This window comes from Microtus oregoni, unplaced genomic scaffold, assembly GCF_018167655.1.
Source record: "Microtus oregoni isolate MIOR12 unplaced genomic scaffold, Mior012 000016F_ref0000370, whole genome shotgun sequence".
NCBI lineage: Eukaryota > Metazoa > Chordata > Mammalia > Rodentia > Cricetidae > Microtus > Microtus oregoni.
This window is the reverse complement of record NW_024543075.1, coordinates 16600654-16624022: the sequence shown is the minus strand read 5'-3', so window position 1 is coordinate 16624022 and position 23369 is coordinate 16600654. Positions and strand designations below refer to the sequence as shown.

Sequence of the window (23369 nt, the reverse complement as noted above, 5' to 3'; positions counted from 1 at the left end):
CTGCATAACCCTGATCCCTGCATAGCCCTGATCCCCTGCATGTCTCTGATCCCCTGCATACCCCTGACTCCTGCATACTCCAATCCCTGCATCCCCCCCATCCTTGTATAGCCCTGATCCCTGCATACCCTGATCCCCTGCATAGCCCTGATCCCCTGCATACCCATGATCCCCTGCATAGCCCTGATCCCTGCATACTCCGATACCTGCATACCCTTGATCTCCCCATCCCTCTGGCCAACCAAGCAAAGGTGGACTGGAAGACCTGCATTGTTAACCTTTACTCTTTAGAATGTGCTGATCCACTCTGCTCAGTGACCATGTGGCTTTGGTAAAAGGAAGCTTAGGGTCATTCTCATTGTCATGGCAGAGAAGACACATTGGAGACATGTGCCTGAGGGGTGTGCAATGCCCTGGGTTCGTAGTTGTCAGCAGATACTCAGTGGTTGCTCTTTCTTCAGCAGGGAATCGTTCCCCAAAGGCCACTCCTTCTCCAAGACCAGGAGGAAAGGACAGGAAGCAGCCAGCAGACTAGGGAGTCCAGATAGGGCAAGGTCATCAGAAGGTCATCATCAGGGAATCCGTGTTCATGCTTTATCAGAGATGTCAGGACACTATAATTCTTTTTGGGTTTGTATTTTTTGAATATTTTTATTTTATTTAAGATTTGCTTTTATTTTATGTGTATGAGTGTTTTGCCTGCATGGATATATGTGCACCATGCGCTTGCAGTTCCCACAGAGGCCAGAAGAGGGCACTGGATCCCTTGCAACTGGAGTTACAAATAGTTGTAGGCTACCATGCAGATGTTAGGAACTGACCCCAGGTGTTTTGGGAGAGCTGCAAGGGCTCTTAACCACTGAACCACCTCTCCAGCTCTTGACTATCTCATGAGACAAATTCTCATTATGTATCCCTGGCTGGCCTGAACTTTATATGTTGACCAGGCTGACCTTGAACTCACTGAGATGGACCCACCTCTGCCTCCCAAGAGCTGGGATTACAACATGCCTGCCCATCATATTTTAAAATGTACCTCACATTGTCTCTCAAGTGTCCTTGTTTAAGTGGTAAGTTGCACAGTCACCTCAATGGCAGGGGGTTTTGAAAACAATAAAGCCTGATTCCGGAAGGCCCATAGCAGCAGAGGCTCATTGTGGGTACCAATGAGAGCTAGCAAGCATGCTGGAGACAGTCTAGCAACGGTGTTGAGCCCTGAAAGAGGTGTGGACACTAGCTGAAGGAAGCTGAGTCTGATCTGGGGCCCTGCTGGGCTCCACTGTAAAAGAGGGGTACCTGGTCATTCCCAGCCTCTCCACCCAGCTGCAGCAGACTTCATATGTAGACCAGGCTGGCCTTGGACTTGAACACATGCAGACAGCACTTCTTTCCCCTCATTGGAATGTGAAGCCAGAGTTCACAAATGCAGAAAGGCATTTTGAGAAGAAGGTACAGGGTTGATCTGCCTCTAGGTAGTCAAAGGGAAAGGGGGAACATCCCATCAACCCCAGGTCAGCACATCTTGGGCTGGGGTCCCACTGGAGACCACCACAAGCAGCCATCACCTCTGAACAATTTCTCTTTTGTTTTTTCCCTTGGCTGAGACAGTGTTTCTGTGAAAATGAACTTTAAATGTGTGTTGTGTGAAATCAAGGGACCCCATATGAGAAAATAACGGCCCTTTGCCAATGCTATCTCTCAACTCCTGTCAATCAATCCTTAGCAGCTGTCGGAGATTTGCTTTAGACATCTCTGAACTTCTCTCAAGAACTATTTAACCCCAAAGCAATCAGCAAGCAATGCCCACCACTCCTGCGTTTGCCAACAGAGTCTATGGAGACACACAACCCAGGCCAGAGAAGCGGGACGAAGGCTCACAAAGCGGAAGTAGTGAAAGGCTTCACCTGTGGCCTCACAGGAAATTTAATTAGGATTAAAATGCTCTGAGTGTCCAGTGTTGGCGGAATCTCGTTTGTTTTGTGAACTGAAACTTCAAAGCTACTTTGTTTTTAATGGAAGATTAGTCATCATGCAAAAGTTACTGGTCAAATATGTAATAAAATACACATATCCTACGGGAAGGTCTGGCACACTTCAGTCCTCAAACACGACAAGCGATGACAACCCTGCACAGTTCCAAGAGTCCATCCCTCTGCTCCTCTGGCTCTCGGGGGCTCATGTGTTGTAAATTCTGGAAGCTCGTTTAGCTGCGGTTTGAGCATCGGGAGGATCTTCTTCCTCTTCCTCCGTCCTCTTGTGTTTCAAAAACAAGTCAGACTTCAAGAAGCGGCTGTAGCTGTCATACTTCATGAGATTGAAGATCTAAAGAGGAAAGAGAAAGAGTCTGAGGGCCACCACAAACTCAGACCAGGAATCACCGTGTCAGACACCTACCTCAGGCCAAAGAGTAACACCCTCAAGCATGCGTGTGAGCACAGACATACACACACACACATACACACAGACATACACACACACAGACACACACAGACACATACACACATGCATATACACACACAGATACTCATATACACACAGATATACACACACACATATACACACAGAGACACACACATATACACACAGATGCATACACACATGCACATACATACACAGAGACACAGACACACACATATACACACAGACACATACACACAATATACACATAGATACACACACAGACACACACACAAACGCACACACACACAACACATGCTAGTACAGGCCCTGTGAAATCCCTCAGTAAGTAAAAGTACTTGCCATGCAAGTCTGATGACCTGACTTCCATCCCCAAGACCCACAGTGGAGAGAGAACTGACTTCCAAAAGTTGTCCTCCGACCTCCACACACATGCTGATGGCATGCACATGCCCACACTGACACACACATTACACATACACACACTGATAATAATAACAAGAACTCTAGGGTAGGGCTGTGCTGGACAAGGCAAACACCCTGGACACCTCTGGTCATCACGTAACAGTCTCAATGGGCTCCAGAGAATCACATGCACAAATACATCTTTATTTTCCATGGAAGTACAGATGCACACCGCCTGAGTCACGCCTTTGCCTCAAATGGCCCTTTAAGAATCTTCACTGGCCATGTATGGTGGCACACGCCACCACTCAGGAGTTCAAACTCAGCCACGGCTACATAGTGAGTGGAATTCAGCCTGAGCTACATGAGACTTGTCTGGAAAACAAAAACTCTTTTTGAAGCCTCATATTAGGACCCAGAAGGTTTGGTGTTGGAGACCTCAAACCTATTGCCATGCCAAGACAAAGGGAGCATGTCTCATGGAGGGGAGGAGCTGCTCACACAGTCTGCATGAGGAGAGGCTGCAGGACCAGCTCTCAGTTGCAGAGAACACAGAAGCCCGCAGCAGAGCAGACCCCTGTCAACCAGGCAGGCTGTGGTCTCTGGAACGCAGGGGTTCTGAGGTACGGTGGGGCTGAGTCTTGGGACTAGACGGAGAGGCGCCTGCAGGCACCACACATGCGCTGTGCGGAGGCCCCACATAGAAGCCCCTGTCTGTGGGCCACACTCCCTGGACCCAATCCTGCTCACCTCCCCTCGCCCTGTAACATGAGAGGGAAAGGAAGGAAGGACGCATTTTTCTGCTGGTATAGACTCATCTTTTCAAGACAACTCTCTCTCTCTCTCCCGCCCCCTCTCCCTCTGTGTGTGTGTGTGTGTGTGTGTGTGTGTGTGTGTGAGAGAGAGAGAGAGAGAGAGAGAGAGGAAGCTGGCTCTGTGACTCTCTCTCTCTCTCTCTCTCTCTCTCTCTCTCTCTCTCTCTCTGTGTGTGTGTGTGTGTGTGTGTGTGTGTGTGTGTGTGTGTGTGTCTTACCTTGAGATTAAAGAGCCATAAGGCACACCAAGGTGCTTTCCTGTATAGCAGCTCAGACTTGACTGAATAGGAAGTTCCAGAATGCCGCTCACTACCAGGCAGGGTTGCCAAGTGGGTGGTAAAATCCTGATGTCTTTTAAACCTGCCTTCTCCCAACACACGCAGGGGCTGAGGCCTCGGGATATCTGCCTGGAAGGCGGGAAGTGCCCAGGGAAGGGATGGTAACGTTTTGTCTTTCACCTTCATGTTCTCAGCAGGGCTGAGTGAGAACCAAATCACCCATTTTGCAGAGACCACACCCAGGAAACACTGGGCACATTGCGCTGCTCATAGTGTCCACCCTGTGCCCATCATTCCCCTGAGCCATTCCATTCCTACCAAGCTCTGCAGTTTATCTATTTTGTGCCAATTTTGTAATTTTGAAGAGAGCATAACTAGCTAAGGTTTGGATACATCACTTTTTATGAAAATATAACACCCCAGAAATCAAGACAATAATCAACAGCAAAGGGAGGAGGCAGAGGATAAGAAACTTCATTCTCCTCTCTAGGTTTCCCACAAACGTGCTAAGCAGGTATCAATGCCCTCCACCACTGGGTACCATTCTGCCCTTCAGGTACATGGATTCCCAGGGGGTCTAACAGGTGCCCGCCTGGCTCTGAGTGTGCCTGAGGGAGCCAGTTCTGTGAAGGCCTTTCCGGGCATGCAGTCCTATACCCCTGTCACTTCCCCCAGGTCCCCAGCAAACCCAGGCAGCACCAGTAGCAGGGGTAGGGCCTCTCCTCTGAAGTCTCTGTGGCTGGGAGCGGAGTATCCTGTTTGCCATCTGCGACTCTGAAGCTCACACTTCAGAGAGAAGAGAAGGGGGTGTGTTAGAGGCACCCAGGGTGTGCCGAGGTGAGAGGCCGAATCCGGAAGGCTGCTTCATTTGGGGATAGTACCCAACAGCCCCAGAGACTCCGCATTCCTCTGCTCACTCGGCTCTGGGAGAGGCAGCTTAGCAATTAAGAACACTTGTTGCTCTTGCAGAGGACCCACGTTCGATTCCCAGTACCCACATGGTAACTCACAATGGAATTACCACCTGTAACTCCAGTCCCAGGGGATCTGATGCCCTTTTCTGACTTCTCAGGACACCAGGACACCGGGCATGCATGTGGTGCCTAGACATATAAGCAGGCAAAATATACATAGATATTAAATAATAAGATAAATCTTTTTGTGGGGATTTATTTTATTATTGTGGGTTGGGGGCAGGAGGAATGTGAGCACGGCGCACACGTACGTAAGTCAGAGGACTCAGTGGGCAGCTTTTAGGGGTTGGTTCTCTTCTTCTACCATAGAATCCAAGTAGCAAACTTAGATGTGTGGACGAATGCTCTCTCCTGCTGAGTCATCTTGCCGGCCCTGCCACAAATGATTTAACAAGAGCACAGGGCCATTCTCTGCAGTGGGCAGGTGTGAAATGCCCAGTCAAACCCGAAGTCCTTAGGCTGTGGTTTCCAGATGTCTGGCTTTCATCACCTCTGGGTGCTGGGGGAACTAGGAAGCAGCTGTGGGCAGCAGGCCCAGGAAGACTTCATCTTCCTGGATGTTCACAGCTCTGTGGTTCTGCAGGGAGTCCAGGGGCCAGCTTCCCGCTGCAACTGACAACGGCCCCCTGGCATGGGCATGAGAGTGTTGGGCCCCAAGAGTTTCCACAATGGAGCCCCTCATTTGTGAGATGCAGCAGGGTGACAGAGAACAGGAGGAAGTTGACTCCAAATCCTTCACTGGCTATCGCAGGACAAATGGCCGTGTCGGAGCCTAGCATGTTTCCTGTGTGTTCAGCAGACCGTCAAGTGAGGACCAACATGGCTGAGAGATCTAGGGCCACAGACTCCAGTCATCCGACAGAGCGCTTTCCCCCGAAACCATGACAATGCCCTGGGGACTGTGGTCTCACAGAGGAGGAAACAGGACTTAGGGCTAGGGCTTGGCAGGATGATGAGGGCTGCTCAGCTCTGTCTGGCAAAACAGAACCATGGACAACTTTCCCTCAGCGTTCCAGAGGCCAGAATCTGAGGTCAAGCTACCAGCAGGCTGACTTCTTCCAGGGCTCCTCTCTGTGTGTCTCATGGCTATCCCCCATGTATGCCCTAAGAGAACACCCATCAGGGGCCAGCAAGATGGCTCAGCGGGTGAGTGGGCTTGCCCAGAGGGCCTGGGAACCTGAGTTTGATTTCCATAATTCACATCAACGTGGGAGGAGAGAACCAGCTCCTCAAAGTTGTCCTCTGACCTCCACACACATGTTGTCACGCACATAAGCATAACCCCTTAAAACAACCAAACACTTGTCACTTCGGATCAGGGCCCACAGGTGTGACCTGATTTAACGTAATTACCCTGTCTCCAGACACAGTCACATCCTGGAGGGCTGTAAGGGAGGATTCCAGCACGGGACATCGGACAGGTGTAGAAGGAAAGGAGGAAGCCATCTGATGAGAGTGACAGGCAGAGGTGACAGGGCCACAGTCTACAGACTCCAAGGAAGACAAGGAACTGACCAGAAGCTGGAAGGGGAAGGCAAGTTCCTTCTTCTAGAGCCTTCATCAGGAGCCCAGACCCTGCCCACAGATGGTTCCAGGCTCCTAGTGTCATGAGATCGGCAATTAGTACGACACTAGGAAACGGCTACCACGCCTGAAGACAGCAGTTCACGGCCAAGGAGCTTCATCCCCAGCAGAGACTAGCTGGGCCCCAGAACCCTCGTTGGTTCTATGAAGCCGGAGCTCTGACAAGCAAAGCTGACCCCACCGGCACAGCTGACCCGGACCTAAACAATGTGGTCAGAATTCTAGACAACTCAGACAGGGGAAGGAAGAGGCGGAAGTGGTCTCCGAGCACAGCCCAGGAGTGATTTGTCACCAGTGGGCAAGGCAGAAACTGTGAGTAGGCAGCTGGGCTGCTGCGGGGATTTTTTTTTTTTTCGAGACAGATGTGGCTTAGCAAGGCTTTCTGGTCTTCAGGCCCCACATCTGCACACCTGCGCTATAAACTGTTTAGCCCCCCCCCCCCCGTTGCCTGGGATTCCCTGCTACGTCCTGCGCCTGCACAACTGTGCCTTGCCCCTTGCCTTCCAGCGCAGCATCCCTGTATTACCCAGATGCCCACCATGCCTCCTCAAGTCCCGGATGGAGTTTCAAGGAGGAAAAAAAAAACAAAACCAAAACCACACTTGTAGTTCCCAACATGCTGTTCTAGGGGAGGAACCTGCCAGAAGCTCTCAGCCTCCGAGCAGTGGTTCCAGGTTAATCTGCTGCCTCCATCCACTGTATTTTGACCTGATAAATATTTGATCACCTCAAAATCAAGTGCATGAGAAGGGCTAAAAGAAATACCTACCCCACTTCCAGGTCACTTCAACCCGCATAAGGAGGAAAAAACAAAATCTTTCAATGTAACATGAAGTTTGCTAATGGGATTTTGCTGAGCATTCTCCCTCCTTCCCTCCCTCCCCTTCATCCCTTCCCCTCTCCCTTCCTCCCTCCCTTTCTCCCTTCCTCCCTCCCTCTCCCTCTCTCCCTCTCTCCTTGTACCTACAGAACTGATATGCCCACCCTGTGAGATGGAAGTCTGTCTTCTTCTTCTAAGGAAGGAACGGGTGCACCCAGGAGGTCTGAAGGTGGCTGGCAGACAGCAGGCTAGTACCAAGCCGAAGAGGGCAGACCTTGTCCCCTAAGCATGATTGGGCCACTAGAAAGGTTTTGTTGATCTAGATATCACTTCTAGTTCACAGGCATGTAAATGTGCCAAGGGTGGGATCAGGACCCCAAGAAGATCAGAAATCAACTCAGAAAGACCCTCTGCATGGGGCAAAATATACTGTCTCAGTGTGGGCTACCCAGCCTTTCCCGGAGTCTGTGAAGCTCAAATTCGAAGTTCAGTGACAATTCATGGCACTTCTGCCGTGACACGGGTCTCTTATCTTAAAGTTGTAAGGTCAGTCTGAAAGTCCTCCATGTCCCACCCTGCTGAAGACACCTGACCACACGGGTGTGCAACCCCTTTGCTCTCCACTGGAACAGAAATCCATGGCCACCCTGGAAACTGCTCATTTCTGGGCTGGGTCTGATTTTTGGGAGCGAATGTCAACAGTACCCGTACAGAGATGGCGTACATCCTGGCTCTGATTGCCAACCACGGCCCAGAAGGAGGGGTGATGGTGGTGCAGGGGAGCTCAGACCAAGGTCCTGTGTGCAGAAACAGGGGAGCTGGGGTGAACCCCGGGAGGCCCGGAGGCCCTTCATATCACCAGTCTACCCTTGTCTAATAACGTGGAGGAAGAGGATGGGAAGCAGAGAGCCCAGACTTGGTTCCTTCCTCGGCCAAGGCTGTGACTAGGAACCTGGTACACTGAGGAGGCCGTGTTGCTGTGTTTGACCTTGACTAGACAGTGGCACTACCGAGGGATGAGGGCATTCTGGCTGCACGCAGGTCTGTTGGAAGGAGCAGTACAAAGTTCCTTCTGGAAAAGAAGCACGTTAGCCTACAGTCTCCATTTTACACGTGGGGACACAGAAGCCACACTAAGACACAGAACCTGTGTGCGCTCTGAGACAGGATGGGAATCACGCCAAGAGCCAATCTACCACGTAGTGGTCATGACCATGACTGAGTCCAGCATCCAGGAAGTGAAGACCTGAGACAGGGATGGGGAGGAGGGCTGGCACCAGGCCAAGGACCAATAATTGGTCCATGGTTATGAAGCTAAGGCCACAGTGGACCATCTACACTCTCTAGTCCAGAAAGGACGGGCAGGATAGCCAGGGCTGGGCATCAGGGCCAAGCAGACCAGCCTTCAAGATCGAACTGTCTTAGTGCAACCAACCTACCTGATTAAAAGAAAAAAAAAAAAAACAAATTTCAGAATCCCCCCAATAACCCACAGCCCCAGGATCATTTGCTGCCCTGCAGGACTCTGGCCTCTCCAGGGACCAAGAGACCCCCAGGAGACACCTGAAGCCCATTTCTTGGCTGTTGAGTTTCCTTCTCAGCATTTATCTTGGTCCTTGGGGATGGACAGGAGCTGGTTTCTTTGCATCACAAATAGCTCTTAGCACAGTCACGGAAGAAGCCAAGTGGCCTTCCTTCCCGCTTCACACAGGACAACCTCCACCTCTCCTGATCAGCCACCACTGGGCTTACAGATGAGCCAAACTTATAAATTAAATCGGAAGTCATCTCTCCCCTTATCCCAAAGGGGATTTTCTCAGATTAAGAGCTAAGCCTTCACTTCTCTCACCTCCACTAAGATGCTCACTGATGTGCACAGTGCACTCTTCATGCAATAGACTGACCGTGGCTTGCTTCTGCTTGGTGTCTTGTGAGCATCATTAGCTCACCAGTCAAGTTACCATCCTGTAGTACAGAGAAGCCCGCCCATACCGCAGTGTGTGGAAACATGGGCCCCATGTGTTCTGGCCCCGCAGCACTGTGCGGTGGTTAATGTTTAATATCATTGCCTGCCTGCTCCCTGGGCGTAGGTTAGCAGGTACTGGGTAAAGGATCTAAGAGGCTCTCGTAAGGGTGTAGGGATGCAGGGCCATCTAATCTGAGCTTGAGATGGTTTGCTGAGCTTTTAGCTCCCACGAAAATCACGCGGCACCACCATCCTCCCCGAGAGCCGCGGAACGAGGACACGTAGTGAGTGGTTGACCACCTGGAGCTTTTCTGGTAACAGTGGCTGAAAGCAAAAGTTGGCTGCCTGTTCAGGTAGGCTCGCCTTAGCCACACGGTGGTCATGGTGAAGCCAAAGCTGTGGCTGAGGCTGAGACCTTGAACTTAGAACCAGGGATGGCTCAGTTAACCAAGTGCTGGGCACACAAGCATTCCATCTCCCAGAACCCACCTAAAACTTGGGCAGGGTGACACGCATCTGTAATCCCAGTACTGGAAAAGCAAAGACAGGTTATCCCTGGCTGGCCAGTCTAGTCTAATCTGTGAACTCCATGCCAAGGAAAAAGACTCTTTCAAAAAAATAAGGTGGGAATCAGTTGAAGACACTCTGGCCTCTCCCTGCAACACATACACAAGTGTACACACACCAAAAACAAACAAACAAACAAACAAATAATAAATAAATAGAAACATTTGAAAATCTTGGGGTCTCCATCACACTTCCCTCTAACTTAACATCCCTCATTTAAGACATCAAGGTCCTCAGAGGAGCTTTGTGGGAGTGCAGGTGATGCTGAGACCCTTTGTGTCTAGGCCCCTGACAGAGGCTCCCAGCGGGTGCCACCAGCACTCCCCACCTCCAGGAAATCAGCAAATGCTGCACAAGGAGGCAGTGCTGGGCATCATGGGAGAACAGCAGCTGAATGTGTGCCGAGTGCTCCTCTCCCAGCACGATTCCCTAAGGAACAGAAGGTGACTACAGACACGGTACCACGTCGGACCGGATTTAAAACATGTGGGAAGATGTGTTTAGCTTGCACACCATCTAACCCTGCTTGATAGGGAGAACTTGGGCACGGGGTGTGGGTATCAGGAAGGTTCCTGCAACCAGACTCCAGAAACTGAGGGATGGGATGGCTATGACTTTCTCCCAGCCACCCGCCTACACCTTAGAACTGTTAGCCTCTCTCTCTCTCTCTCTCTCTCTCTCTCTCTCTCTCTCTCTCTGTCTCTCTCTGTCTCTCTCTCTCTCTCTCTCTCTCTCTCTGTCTCTCTCTCTCTCTCTCTCTCTGCCTCACAACAGGATATAAAAGCACTTCCTTTACAGTCAGACTTTGAACCGCACTGGTAACGAATGTGGTAGCACGTGTTATTTATAGAACACGAAAGATGGGCATCTCAGATGGAATGTTGCTTCGTGGCTATCTCTGGGTGAAATCATGGTGGTGGCGGGGGCGGGGGGGCCTTCAGTAGATTTCAGTTCCCAGGTGCCTTTTACTATCAGGTAGATAAAAAAAAGTATTTTTAAAAGTTTTGTCATTTAGCCAGGTGTGGAGACACACACCTCTGACCCCGGCATTTGTGTGGCAGAGAAATGAAGTTTGAGGCCAAACTATGTCTCAGAATAACAACTATGCTGTCATTCAAGAAAGAAAAAAAACCCACCCTTTCTGTCATGTCTCCTTTCTGCACCAGCCATGGACCCCAGCAGACACTTGCCTGGGCTGGGTGCAGGTCCCAGCAGCTGGCTCTATTTCTTTGGCACCACGTGCAGGCCACTGTGTAGAATCTCACCGACCTCTCTCCTCTCGTTCCCACCTTGGCCTCTGGAGCACCCACAAAGCAACTGCCTGTGTTCTCATGATCTCTGCACTCCCTCTGTCCTGAGGGTATCCTGGGCCTCTGCCAAGCAGAGAGAAATTGCCCTTGAACTGGAAGACAGTGGCGGCTATGAGGGATGCAGAGTAGCCATGGTTTTGGAAGGCAGGAGGATGGAATATCAGCTTCTAGAAACTTTTGCTATCTGAGTGACTTCAACTAATGAGCCACTACAACTCCTTGAGCCTCGTGTCTGTTGTCAACAAAGCGAGGAGAACGGATGGGAGTCCATGCCAAGTGAGACAACAGCTCTCGGGGCGGCTCAGCGGGAGTGGGCACTGTTGCTGCAGATAATCCAGAATCTAGTGGCTGGCCAAGCTCTCAACACCGGATGCACTTTAAAGCACCCGGCAGAGCCTTTTAGAAGATCCTGAGGGCCAGGACAGGCAGGTGTGCCCATGCGGCTACAGTCACAAAAACTGCCTTTCCCCGTCTTCCTCTCTCTCCCAGATCTATGCCCATTCCGGCCTTAATCAGCCTCTCCAGAGACCCAGGCAGAGATCCTTCAACACCCAAATCCGGTTCGGAATTTGCGTGGAATCTACGCTTGCCACTGTGTCAGGTGGAAACTGTTCTCAAAGCACTTCTGCTTGGGTTTCTGCCGGGTGTTTTCTTTTCTATCAGACGATGAGCAAAGATGAAGCCTCCTGGACGCTGGGACATCCTCTAGGCCAGTGGTTCTCAGCCTTCCTAACGCTGCGGCCCTTTAATCCAGTTCCTCATGTTGTGGTGACCCCCAACCACAAATTTATTTCGTTGCTACTTCATAACTGTAATTTTGCTGGTATCGTGAATCATAATGTAAATATCTGATACACAGGATATGTGACGCCCCTCAAAGGGGTCATGACCCACAGGCTGAGAACCACTGCTCTAGGCATTATGTACCAGGTGATCAAAAAGTCCCTCTCGAAAAGCAAAAGCTCATCCCACACAGAGAGAAGTCTCCACGGTGTGTAGCCTCAGAGCTGCAAAACAGCTTCCCCTGGGGACATGGGGAGGTGGTCTATAGCTTCTGAACAGCTAACCCTGGGAGTGGGACCCACCATCAGTTTGACTGACCCTTCATGTGACTGGTTTGTTCATGTTGGGGGGCCTCTATGTGAGTGGCCTCCTCCGGACAGGCAGCGAGGAAGGTGCTTGTGTATTTATACAAGAACAGTTGCAGGTTCCCTGAATCTTCGAATCCTCGTGGCGGTTTCTGGACTCTTCTCTCTCTACCTTCAACAGCTGTTCCATGTAACTTCTTCAGCATGGGTCCCTCAACCTCGATCTGCCTTTCTGGCAGAAGCACACCCCTGACCCAGTGTGAATATCACATTTCCCAGCAGAGTGCAGACATGTGTGCACATACATTTATAAATCCAGCTCTGAATTCAGGTCGCATCCCTTTTGTCTAGTGACATTTACTGAATATTCCTCATAAGAAATCCTGCCAGAAAACTTACGGTTTGCCTCTTTAACATGTCCATTTTTAAACTTACCTCTTCAGGTTCTAAGTGGAATGAATGTACTGCAAAATTTTCCCATTGTCATTATGACCAAGAGGTCAATTCCAGCTCTGGGCCACCAGCAGCAAGGGAGTTATTTGGACATTTGTACAAAAGCAGCTTCGGATTCCCCGCTGCTCTTTCAAGACTTCCCTAACTGTCCCTCCCTTCAATGGCTTCCACGTTTCTTTAACCTGTGTCCCTCAGACAGACCTGGTTCCTCATCCCATCTGGGTGGGAAAGGCTGAGAACCCCAGTGGTTCAAACTGTGCACAGCACAGGAATCAACACGGTCCAAAGTCACAACCCAGGGTTCCCCAACCTTCACCAATCAGGGCTCAGGAACCTTGGCCTGCATAGCTGGATGAGGTACTTCCTAGGGAATGTGGCATTTCCCTGAAGAATTCTCCCAGGCCTGGAGAGAACACATAGCTTTTCAGAGCAAGGCATGGGCAAGGAGGTCACTTTACCTGGTCCTGGAGCTTCTGGAACATCAGAGGGTGTGGTTCTTCCAGAATCTTTTCACTGAGCCGAGACTGCCCCTCCACGTTGACTTGTGAAGAAGCCTTGTTGGACAGGAAGGTCATGTAGATCTCCTTGGCCTTCTCCTGCATCTGGAGGAGACAGAGGAGCTGGACGGTTACCCACCAGAACAGCCTTTCCTGGCCTGAAGCCAGCTCCACCCTCCAGCCAGCCCTGGAAGAGCTGCAGCTGGGAGCTATTGCCGCCTCCAGAGCCCAGCTCCCTGAGAGGGCCTACAGCAGCAGCCCAGCCTACCCCATACCTACTAAATACACATGCAGCCAATCTCCTGAAACCAAACTGCCAGACTGATCACTCAAAAACACTGAACATGGGACCCCACCATGGCTTGGAACCATCCCGTGAGAACCGCAAACTCAGAGCTCATGGAAACCTTAATCGGCCTCGACGGGGAATGAAGCACTCGCTAGTCAGAGTTCCGCCCTGAATGAACCTTGGAACGGCTGAGCTACGTGAAGGAAAGCAGACACAGAGGCTGCATAATCTCATTCATGGGAAAACCTAGGATGTGCAGACCCCCAGAAACAGATTAGTAGCTGCTTGGGGATTGCAGGAGGAAGAAACTGGAGAGGGCAAGCACCTGCTCCTTCACTCAGTTTGGGCTGTGCGTACATCCTTCTTCCAAAGAATGCCTGGGCAGCCTGCGTGTACTTATATGCACAGGTACCACTATCCTAACCATGCACCTAGGGACCTACTGACCTAGGACCCCCACCTGCGCTGGGCTACACAAACAGCCACCAAACATCTTCATGTCCCCAGTCACAACCAAGTGCATTGTAGGGGCCATTCTGTCCAGAACTGGTTTGGGGTGGATGAGCAATAGAACAAACTGAATTCTCTATGTGAAGTCGTAGGGAGAATCCTCTGTCTATCATCTTATAACTATGTTCAACAGAGTGTGCTTATGATTCAGATCAGATACATTATGGGAAGGGATAAGCACAGTAAATGTTGTATCGTAGACATGTCAATCAAAATAGAGAACCATCCAAGGCATAGCCCTTAGTAACCAGCCCTTCCACTAGACCCAACACAGTAATCCCATTCAATAACCTAAGGCCCCAGGATGCTCTCACTCATGTGACCCCCAACCTCTCTCTCTCTCTTTCTCTCTCTCTCCCGTTGTTTTGGTTTGGTTTGGTTTGGGTTTTTTGGTTTTTTTTTTTTGGTTTTTTTTTGTTTTTGTTTTTTTGAGTATTTTGAGATGGGGTTTCTCTGTGTAACAGTCCTGGCTGTCCTGGAACTCACTCTGTAGACCAGGCTGGCTTCGAACTCACAGAGATCTGCCTACCTCTGCCTCCCGAGTGCTGGGGTTAAAGGCGTGCGCCACCACTGCCTGGCTCTCTCTTTTTTAAAGACAGAGTCTTCCTCTGTATTCCTGGCTGTCCTGGAACTCGCTCTGTAGATCAGGTTGGCACCAAACTCACAGAGATCCGCCTGCCTCTGCCTCCCGGGGGCTAGGGTTAAAGGTGTGTGCCACCACATCCGGTCTCTGCTGCAGCTCTTGATGGAGCATAGTACTTTCTGAGCTATACTATGGCTTCTCTGTTGAGTAGTTTCCTTGCTACTTTACAATCTCGCTGCACCTTTATTTCAGTTCCTTCCTGAGAACCTGGAGACACCTGGACCAGACTCTGACCCCCCGTAAGAAAGGTGTGACAGTCACGAGGATTTTCTGTTGTGTGTTGAGAGAATCTGGATCTCACAAGTGGCAGCGTCTCTACACAGCACTGTGACCACACTCAAACGAAGTTTTTATTATGTGTGTTTCACCAGGACAGACGAAGTCCCGTGCAACCACACACATGTGCATGTCTCACGTCCAGTGCCTGCTGTACTGCAAACACACTAGGCCGGTTCCCTTCCCTTAACCTCTTGGTCTCTTTCCCTGTTGATGCTGGTGTCCTGGTGAGGACCAGGGCCAGGACAGGTGATATCAGAACTGTCTAATTCCAAACTTCAAGCCCACTCAGGTCCCATGAGAGTCACTGAGCTCTCCAGGTGCATGGCTCCTCGGTCTTCCAGAAGAGGGTATTTCCCTTCAGGTAACCAAACACTAAGAGTAAGTAATGCAGCGGACACTCACTGCCTAGAAGTCCCTAGTGCGGCCCTGCTGGAAAGCATGGAGGTGTCCCAGAGACAGTGCCAGCAAGATATTCACTCACGTGTAGTCTCATTGCACTGAGAACGGTGCCAGGGCTGTGACATACCCCATGGCAGGAGCCACTGAGAACCATGACAGGCTGTGACCTTCCCTGATGGAAGGCACTAACTTGACACTAAGCGCTGTCCTCAAAGTGCCTCGGGCAGGGCAACGGACTCAGTAGTCTCACAAGAACTTCCCTCGAGGCTCCCTTTCTTGAAAAGGAAGATTTGTGTGCACCTGCCTCCCTGTAGCAGAGACAGTTACTGTGTCAACCTCAGGTCTTGGGCCCCTTCTGACCCCATGGAGCGAGGCAACGGGAAGATGCCTTTAGCATGGTGAGCACAGCTGTGGTTTGTGCAGGAGATGATGAGGTCAGAGGCCCTAAGAAAACACTTTTCTCCTAGAGGGGCCCTCAGCCTCTAAGGATGCTTGCAGAGCTTGGCTAAAGGAAAAACGGGCTCTGAAAACTTCTGGTCTTAGGAAAATCCTGGGAAGGTTTCAATTAATAGAGCTTGACAGCAGAGAAAATGAGCTTGTTTCATGGCAGAGACTAGAAGGCAGAAGACCCCAGGAGGCTGAGGCCTGACTAGACCCCTGCTGTTACAGGAACAGTGCCTAGGTGGGGTCACCACTCAAAGCCCTGCGTCTGTTCTTTCTTGACTACAGGAACAATTAATTAACGTCAAGCCCAAAGACATAGGAGCCTCTTAAGATAAATATGACTGTTCCTAGGATAGGCCTGGGGACCATGACGAGGTCCAGAGCAGCCAGCAGTTTGGAACTTCATGTCTCTCAAAGGCCCACTGGCTCCACAGAGCCATGAGCCTCTCCCACCACCGCCATTTTGTCAGAAGGGAACATTTTTGGAAACCCACTTCCTGTTTTAGTTACTTCATGAAAGTAGAATTTCGGTCAGCCAGACGAGCAAACTGCATGCCTGTGTGCAGCCCTCCCCACCCCCGCGAGACATCCATCCACATAGACGCGAACACTCTGTCATGTGTGTATGCACACACGTGGCCCACATGAACGCAGGCTATCTTGAGTGGTTCTGAAAATGAGACACGCAAGTGAGCAGCTTGAGACGCTAATGTGGGGGCAGGTGGCCCAGGGGAGAGGAAGCAGGTGCCAGGGCTGCAGATGTCCAAACCCTGGCCCTCAGCCAACCCTTCCCCAGCCTCTGAGGACAGGATGAGCCCCTGTGCTGACCCAGCGGGGGCAGCGGAACGAGTGAGCAGCGGAGTCTCTCTGGGCGAGGATAGGAAGTGCGACCGAAAAGAGAAGCCCCGGGACTGCTGACCACAGGCCGGTCACGGGAAGAAGGCCTGGTGTCCAGGCTGAGAACACTCAACAGAAAAGGAGAACTGGTCACTTGAGCTATTCTGGTAGGTTTTTTCCAGAGCCGTGTTAACCCTGTTCTAGCTGCTGTAAGACAAACAGACGCCCTTGATGGAGTCAGTTCTAGGTCTGTGAAGACACTACCAGGCATGCCCAGCCATCGCCCACACCACAGTCCTAAGAAATAGATGTGCCAGTCTCTGGCACCTAAGTGAGCTCCTCCAGACACAAGCCAAGGCCTTGCCTTCAGGTACTATAAGGCCTGGTTTACAGCAGCCCTGGGTAGGAAGTCAGCTCCCGACCAATACAGGTTCAAGAGAAGCGAATTCACTTTGCTCACAGACCCAGACACCCATCTGCTCAGAAAAGCAAAGTAATGGGCTGCCCAGCACTTAGGAGGGTGCAGTGTGGTCCGTTCCCCACCCCCATGCCCACTTAGGGCACACGCTGATGTTCTGCCACCTTAAAAGCTTTTACATCACTTCCCCGTGGCAAACAGCCTCCTCGCTCCCAATTTCCAAGATGCATCTCGGAAAGATGCATCCTCCGGTGGCTCCCCCATCTACTCTTCCACCTTTCTCAGCTGAATCCTGCACCTCCGACCATAGTGCCCGGGGGGGGATAGTGCAGCTTCCAGTCGCTAAGCCCTTCCAGGGACCTCTGGATGCCTCTCTGGCTCCAGTCCTGTGTACCTTGCCTGCCTTCTTCCTTCACCCTTCTCCCTCACCAGAGGAGCCCGGTTCTCTCAGGATCCTCAGACCCTGTCTTTCTCCTTTACCAGGTCCAGTGCCCTTCTAGCCCCTCCCTAAACTCGAGTCCTGCCCTGGAGGCTCTAACTACATGCTCCACCATGCAGCCCAACAGTCTCCCAAGCCGCTGCCGCATGAGTCACCCGACTGCTGGCAACAGGGGCAGGTAATCCAGAGGCACCCTGAGAAGGGAAGTCACCTCCTGGCCTGTGCTGCTTTAGTCTCTCCTCTAGGACAGTGGGACTTCAAGTCCCCGTGACACCTCTTCATATGGCCCACACTGCTGCATGCTTGACTCCAGAACACTTCTCCCACGAGCCCACTCCTCTCCCTCCTGCTCCTCCACCAGAGGGGGACCCAGGAGAGAACACATAAAAACAAGACACAATCGTGTATGAACTTTGTTCGTATGTGTTTGTGTTTCATAAAGAGAATGAAGCGGAGACATCAAACACAGCGAGGGAACTGGGGAGGTAGCTCAGCAGGTAAAGGCACTTGTCACCAAGCCTGGTGACCTGGGTTTGAGTCCCAGGACCCACAGAGTGGACACAGGAGACTTTTGGAGAATTAGCTCAGGAGATGGAGAGCAATTGGCGCAGGCACAGAGGGGACTATAGTAGGAGGTACCCATGAGAGCCTGGAGAAGGGGTGGAAGAGACATGTCCAGAAAGAGTTGAAGGGAGTCGTCAGAGGAGGCTGTGCCCTCAGTACCTAACCCCAACCTTGAGCAGTTAAGAGACCCTAATCTTTCCCAAGTGGTAGTGGAGTGTGTTTGTATATAACTCCCCAAAAACTTGTCCTCGCTTTTCACATGTGTTGAAGCACCTGTCCATCCTCATTCATATCACACACACACACACACACACACACACACACACACACAGCATATACTCACACAGACACAAATTCATATGTATACAGAAAAAGAAATTTTAATCCTACATGAAAGCTCATAACAAATTTTAGCTCCTTGTCCAGGGATGTGACAACCTGTGCTTCCATGAGTACCAGAGAAACACACGGGGCACAAACATACATGCAGACACACACTCATACACATACAACAAATGCAGACACACACTCATACACATACAATAAATTCAGACACACAGTCACACACATACAATAAATGCAGACACACACTGATACACATACAATAAATTCAGACACACAGTCACACACATACAACAAATGCAGACACACACTCATACACATACAACAAATGCAGACACACACTCATACACATACAATAAATGCAGGCACACACTCATACACATACAATAAATTCACACAGTCACACACATACAATAAATGCAGACACACACTCATACACATACAATAAATTCAGACACACAGTCACACACATACAATAAATGCAGACACACACTCATACACATACAATAAAAATAAATCTTTTTTAAATGGGGGAGGGGTGCTGGAGAGATGACTCAGCAGTGAAAAGCACTTGCTGCTCTTCCAGGTTCGATTCCCACCACCCACACGGAGGCTAATAACTACCTGTAACTCCAGTTCCAGGGGAGTCTGCTGCCCACTTCTGACCTCCACAGGCACCAGGGAGGCACACGGTGCAATTGCATGTGTGGATGCAAAACAATCACATGTGAAATAAAGTCAACAAATCTAATAAAGATCATTTTAAAGATGGGATTTGGGGTTTAACTCTCAGCTCCAAAAGTAAAAAAATAAATAAATTGGTTGAGGGAGGCTCCAGAGGAGTGAAGGCAAGAAGGGGTTGCCAAGATGAATACAGGGGTCAAGGTGAGTTCCAAACACAGACCCCCAGCAAAGCCTTCCTAGCCAGCTGAGTGCGGATGTGTCCAGTTCATGAACACTCAGGTTTGCAGGCCTCTCTGAGAGGCCTCTGATGGTAGGGAAAAAAAAAAAAAAGCAGGTAAAGTCCAAAAGGAGCATCTAAAGATAAAGTTGGAATCCCTAAATAAATAAATAAACAAATAAACAAACAAACAAACAAATAAATAAATGTAGGACCAAAAGCCAAAGAGTAAAGGGGCCCTTACAGGAAACAAAGAAATCAACAGACAAGCAGGGTTGCAGGCAACAGCAGGAAGGAGGGTCACTTGAGGCCGAAAGGTCAAGGTCAACATGGGCAGCAGAGCAAGATCTTGTCTCAGGAAGATGCTGGGCCTTGCAGTCCAGCCAGCCTAGCTGGAGACCATGAGCTCCAGGTTCCTGAGGGACCCTGCCTCAAGGGAATGAGCGCCTGGTGTTCCCCTCTGTCCCATAGGTGCGTCACACAGACCACCACCACGAGGTCCTGCCTCCAGTGGACGAAACTGGGGAAGGGAGGAGAGAGGAGCACTGGCTGGGCTGCCCCAGCCTCTTACCCGCCAAGTCCACCCTGAGGCTCACCAAGGGAGAAGCCGAGGCAGCGGGCAGTGAGCACAGCGGCCAAGATCACACTGAGTTCCAGAGGTTCACCGTGGACCCTGCTACTCCCGCAGTGACAATGGATTCAATGGATTAAAATTTCACACCACAAGACAGTACCCAAACTAGATGGCCCCTGAGTTCCAGAGGGTGCTGAGGGTGAAGGCCAAGGCTGCCCTTCTCACGCAATCCACTCGCTCATGGAGAACGAACCTCCTTTAAGAAACATTTTAGAACTCTTTCAAAACACTTTAAAAAATCACACCCAAATATAGCTAGTTACGAGAGCAAGCCATAGTGTTAAAATATACCAAAATAATAATAATAATACCATAGACTCCCATAACTGTAAGCTTTGAAATACTATTAAAATATAAGGGACTGTCATATTTAAATGCTGGCACAAAGGCTGGTACAGCTCTCAGAGCTGTGAACCCTGGAAACCAGTCCTTACTCTGCCTCCCCGCTCCATTCTCGATATGGTCTATACAAGGTCAAGTACTTTTCCATACTTGCCACGTAGTAAACAGGCTCAGTGTGTAAGAGCTGACGGATGAATGAATGAATGAATGAATGAGTGAATGAATGAATGAATGAACAAATGAACTCAGGCTTAGCCAAAAATGAATGCCTTGTTGGAGCTTTCTCTGGAGTTCTCTTTAAAGATTTATTTCCATGCTGGGCGGTGGTGGCACACGCCTTTAATCCCAGCACTCGGGAGGCAGAGGCAGGCGGATTTCTGTGAGTTCGAGACCAGCCTGGTCTACAAGAGCTAGTTCCAGGACAGGCTCCAAAGCCACAGAGAAACCCTGTCTCGAAAAAAACAACAACAACAAAAAAAGATTTATTTCCATTTTTAATTATCTGTATATTATGGGGGTTGTGCACATGTTTGTGTTGGAGTTACAGGAGGTTGTGAGCCAGCTGGCGTGGGTGCTGGGAACCAATCCCCGATCCTCTGGGAGACTAGCCTGGGCTCTGAACTGGTGCACCATCTCTCCAGCCCCATCTCTGTGGTTTTGTAAGGTGTGATGCCGAATTACCCTAGAAGTTAGATGTACATCACGGGCTGACTCACGGGAGAGAATAAACCGCAGAGCAATGGAAGCTGCGGACTACAGATACATGTGGACGGGAGGCGAGAAGTGTCACTTTCCCGGGTTTCCCAAAGTCCCCAGCCTTCCCTTGACACCTGCAATGTCGGACCTCCCTAAGCCATGGCCCTGCGTGGCCCAGTGGTCTGCCGGGTCACAGTGGAACACAGACCAGGAAAGACAATCAAGACATGGGCTGTTCCACTCTTCCAGGCACCTAAGAATGAAAGTCTCAGTAGACTAGAATGTATGCTCGTCTTCCAAGCCCATTGTCATGGCCAGGGAGGGCACACTTTCATCCCACGGGGATGCCTGGCACGGGTGTAGGTGTTTGGATATCATGGAGAGGAAGGAACACAAAGATACCTGCACTGATGAGCATGAGAGGGGAAAAGACAGGCTACAAAAGGTGGAGAAGTGAATGGTACAAGATGCTCAGGATGAGAGAGTGTGAGATACCCACCGAGGAGAGGCTCGGCGGGGAAGCCCTTGCCACACAAGTGTGAGCACCAGAATTCGGATCCCTGGAACTTTCATATGGTGGCTTTCCCTGCAATCCCAGCCTGGGAAAGAGCCAGTGCGAGCTGGCTAGTGAGACCAGCCGTAAGAACAAGCTCTGGTTGAGAGACCCTATGTCGATGACTAAGTAGAAAGGTGATGGAGGATGATAATTCTTCACATCAACCTCACGCCTTCACATGCATGTTCTCACATGTACATGAGCACCCACATGTGTGCCCACACACATACAAAAAACTTATGCACACACGCACACACACATACATGCATGCACATGCAAACATGCAAACACGCAAACAGAAAGAGAAAAACAAATCAACAAAGTTGTCCTTAAACTGGAAGAGGTTTGACAGCCTGATTTGCGTCAAGCTCGCAGCTGCCTCAATTGACTGCAGAGAGATTAAAGCCTCCCACGCTCCCTCTGGGGCAGATGTGGTAAGTCTGATTGTGAAATTCGGTTAGGTGCCTTCTGCGGGGCCTGCCTCTTCCTACACTCCTCAAAACCAGTAACTCAGAGCTGATTGCCTGGTTTTGCCTCCCCAGCAGCAGGACCCAGGCGAGCCTGTGGGCGGGGAGCCAGAGGTTGGCTCTATGCGCTGATGCAACACACGTGGTAGCCTAAGATGGGCTGCCGCTGGCCTCTCAAATCACACCCCTGCATCTGCGAATGGGAGCGTGTGAAGGCTCGACGCTGTGGCCCAGACCAAGACCCAGACAAGCCGGTGTCACCAATGACTCCACTATTCCCAGCAGCATTATGCTGGCTAGTTTTATGTCAAGCAAGCTAGAGTCATCTGCGAGGAGGAGGTCTCCACTGACAAAATACCTCTGTAAGACTGAGCTATCGATAAGCCTTAATTTTCTTAATTAGTGATTGATGGGGGAGGGCCCAGCCCATTGTGGGTGGTGCAAACCATGGGCTAGTGGTCCTGGGTCCTATAAGCAAGCCAGCTGAGCAAGCCATGATGAACAAGCCAGTGAGGGGCATTCCTTCACAGCCTCTGCATCAGCTCCTGCCTCCAGGGTCCTGCCCCGTTTGAGTTGCTGCTCTGACTTCCTTCAGTGATGGACTTTGATGTGGAAGTGTAAGCCAACAAAGCCTTTCCCCTCCAAGTCGCTTTAGCTTCATCCCAGCGATAGTAACCCTAACCAGCACAGAAGTCGGTAGCAGGAGTGAGGTATTGCTACAACCGCCCTGAGCATGGAGTTCTGTGGGGGATTGCAGAAGGGCCTTGGAACTTTAGGCTAGAAAAGCCACTGGGCCTCCAAAGCTTGGCAAGCTGTTCTGTGGGAGCTTGGAAGACGGGCGTTGCTGAGAGATACAGACGATGGAGGCCTGGCTTGTGAGGTTCCAAAAGAAAGTTTGAGACAAGCATCTTGGTTCCTTGGGCAGAGTGGGGAGCAACGCAGCACTCATACTACTGTGAATGTTCCACCCGTAGGGACTCAAGCCTTCCGGAGCCCCGTGATAGGCGCTGGGCTTGGGAGTGAAGAGAAGGGCTGCTGAGTCTGTTTCCACAGTATGTAACAGAACAGTGCCACCCGATGCTACATCTGCCACACACGACATTAAGGTCCTGTAGGAACTTCCAAGGCCACGGCATGAAGTCCCCTTCGTGTCATGTGCCCACACCCCTAGATCTGGCTACACCTACCCTTAGCTTCAAACACAGCCCCAGCCCCGTAGCGGCTCCACCTGGCAAACGGGACCCTCCCACCCCTGAGCTGATCTTCCCACAGGTTGTTCCTGCTCCTAGAGTCACTAGTTCCCGCTCCTCAACCACCATTGCAGGGTTCAGGCTACAACTCACTTCCCAGTAGACCTTGGGGACTCCACTGCCCGAGTGTCCTTAGGCCTCACACTTCCCACGTCTACAAACATCACACTTGCAGAGCTTTGAA

The 23369-nt window shown here is 50.7% G+C and overlaps 1 protein-coding gene across 2 annotated transcripts in view; it reads right to left on the bottom strand.

The window, feature by feature from the left end:
- Nucleotides 1-2006: 2006 nt before the first annotated feature.
- Rgs10 (regulator of G protein signaling 10) overlaps nucleotides 2007-23369 on the bottom strand; it is a 40025-nt gene continuing 18662 nt past the window's right edge. For both annotated transcript variants that reach the window (XM_041666794.1, XM_041666795.1), the window contains exons 4-5: nucleotides 13137-13280; nucleotides 2007-2322 (exon numbers count right to left, since the gene is read on the bottom strand). In XM_041666794.1, the coding sequence (XP_041522728.1) occupies nucleotides 2176-2322; nucleotides 13137-13280 (291 nt within the window). In that variant the 3' untranslated portion in view covers nucleotides 2007-2175. The remainder of the gene's footprint in view (nucleotides 2323-13136; nucleotides 13281-23369) is intronic.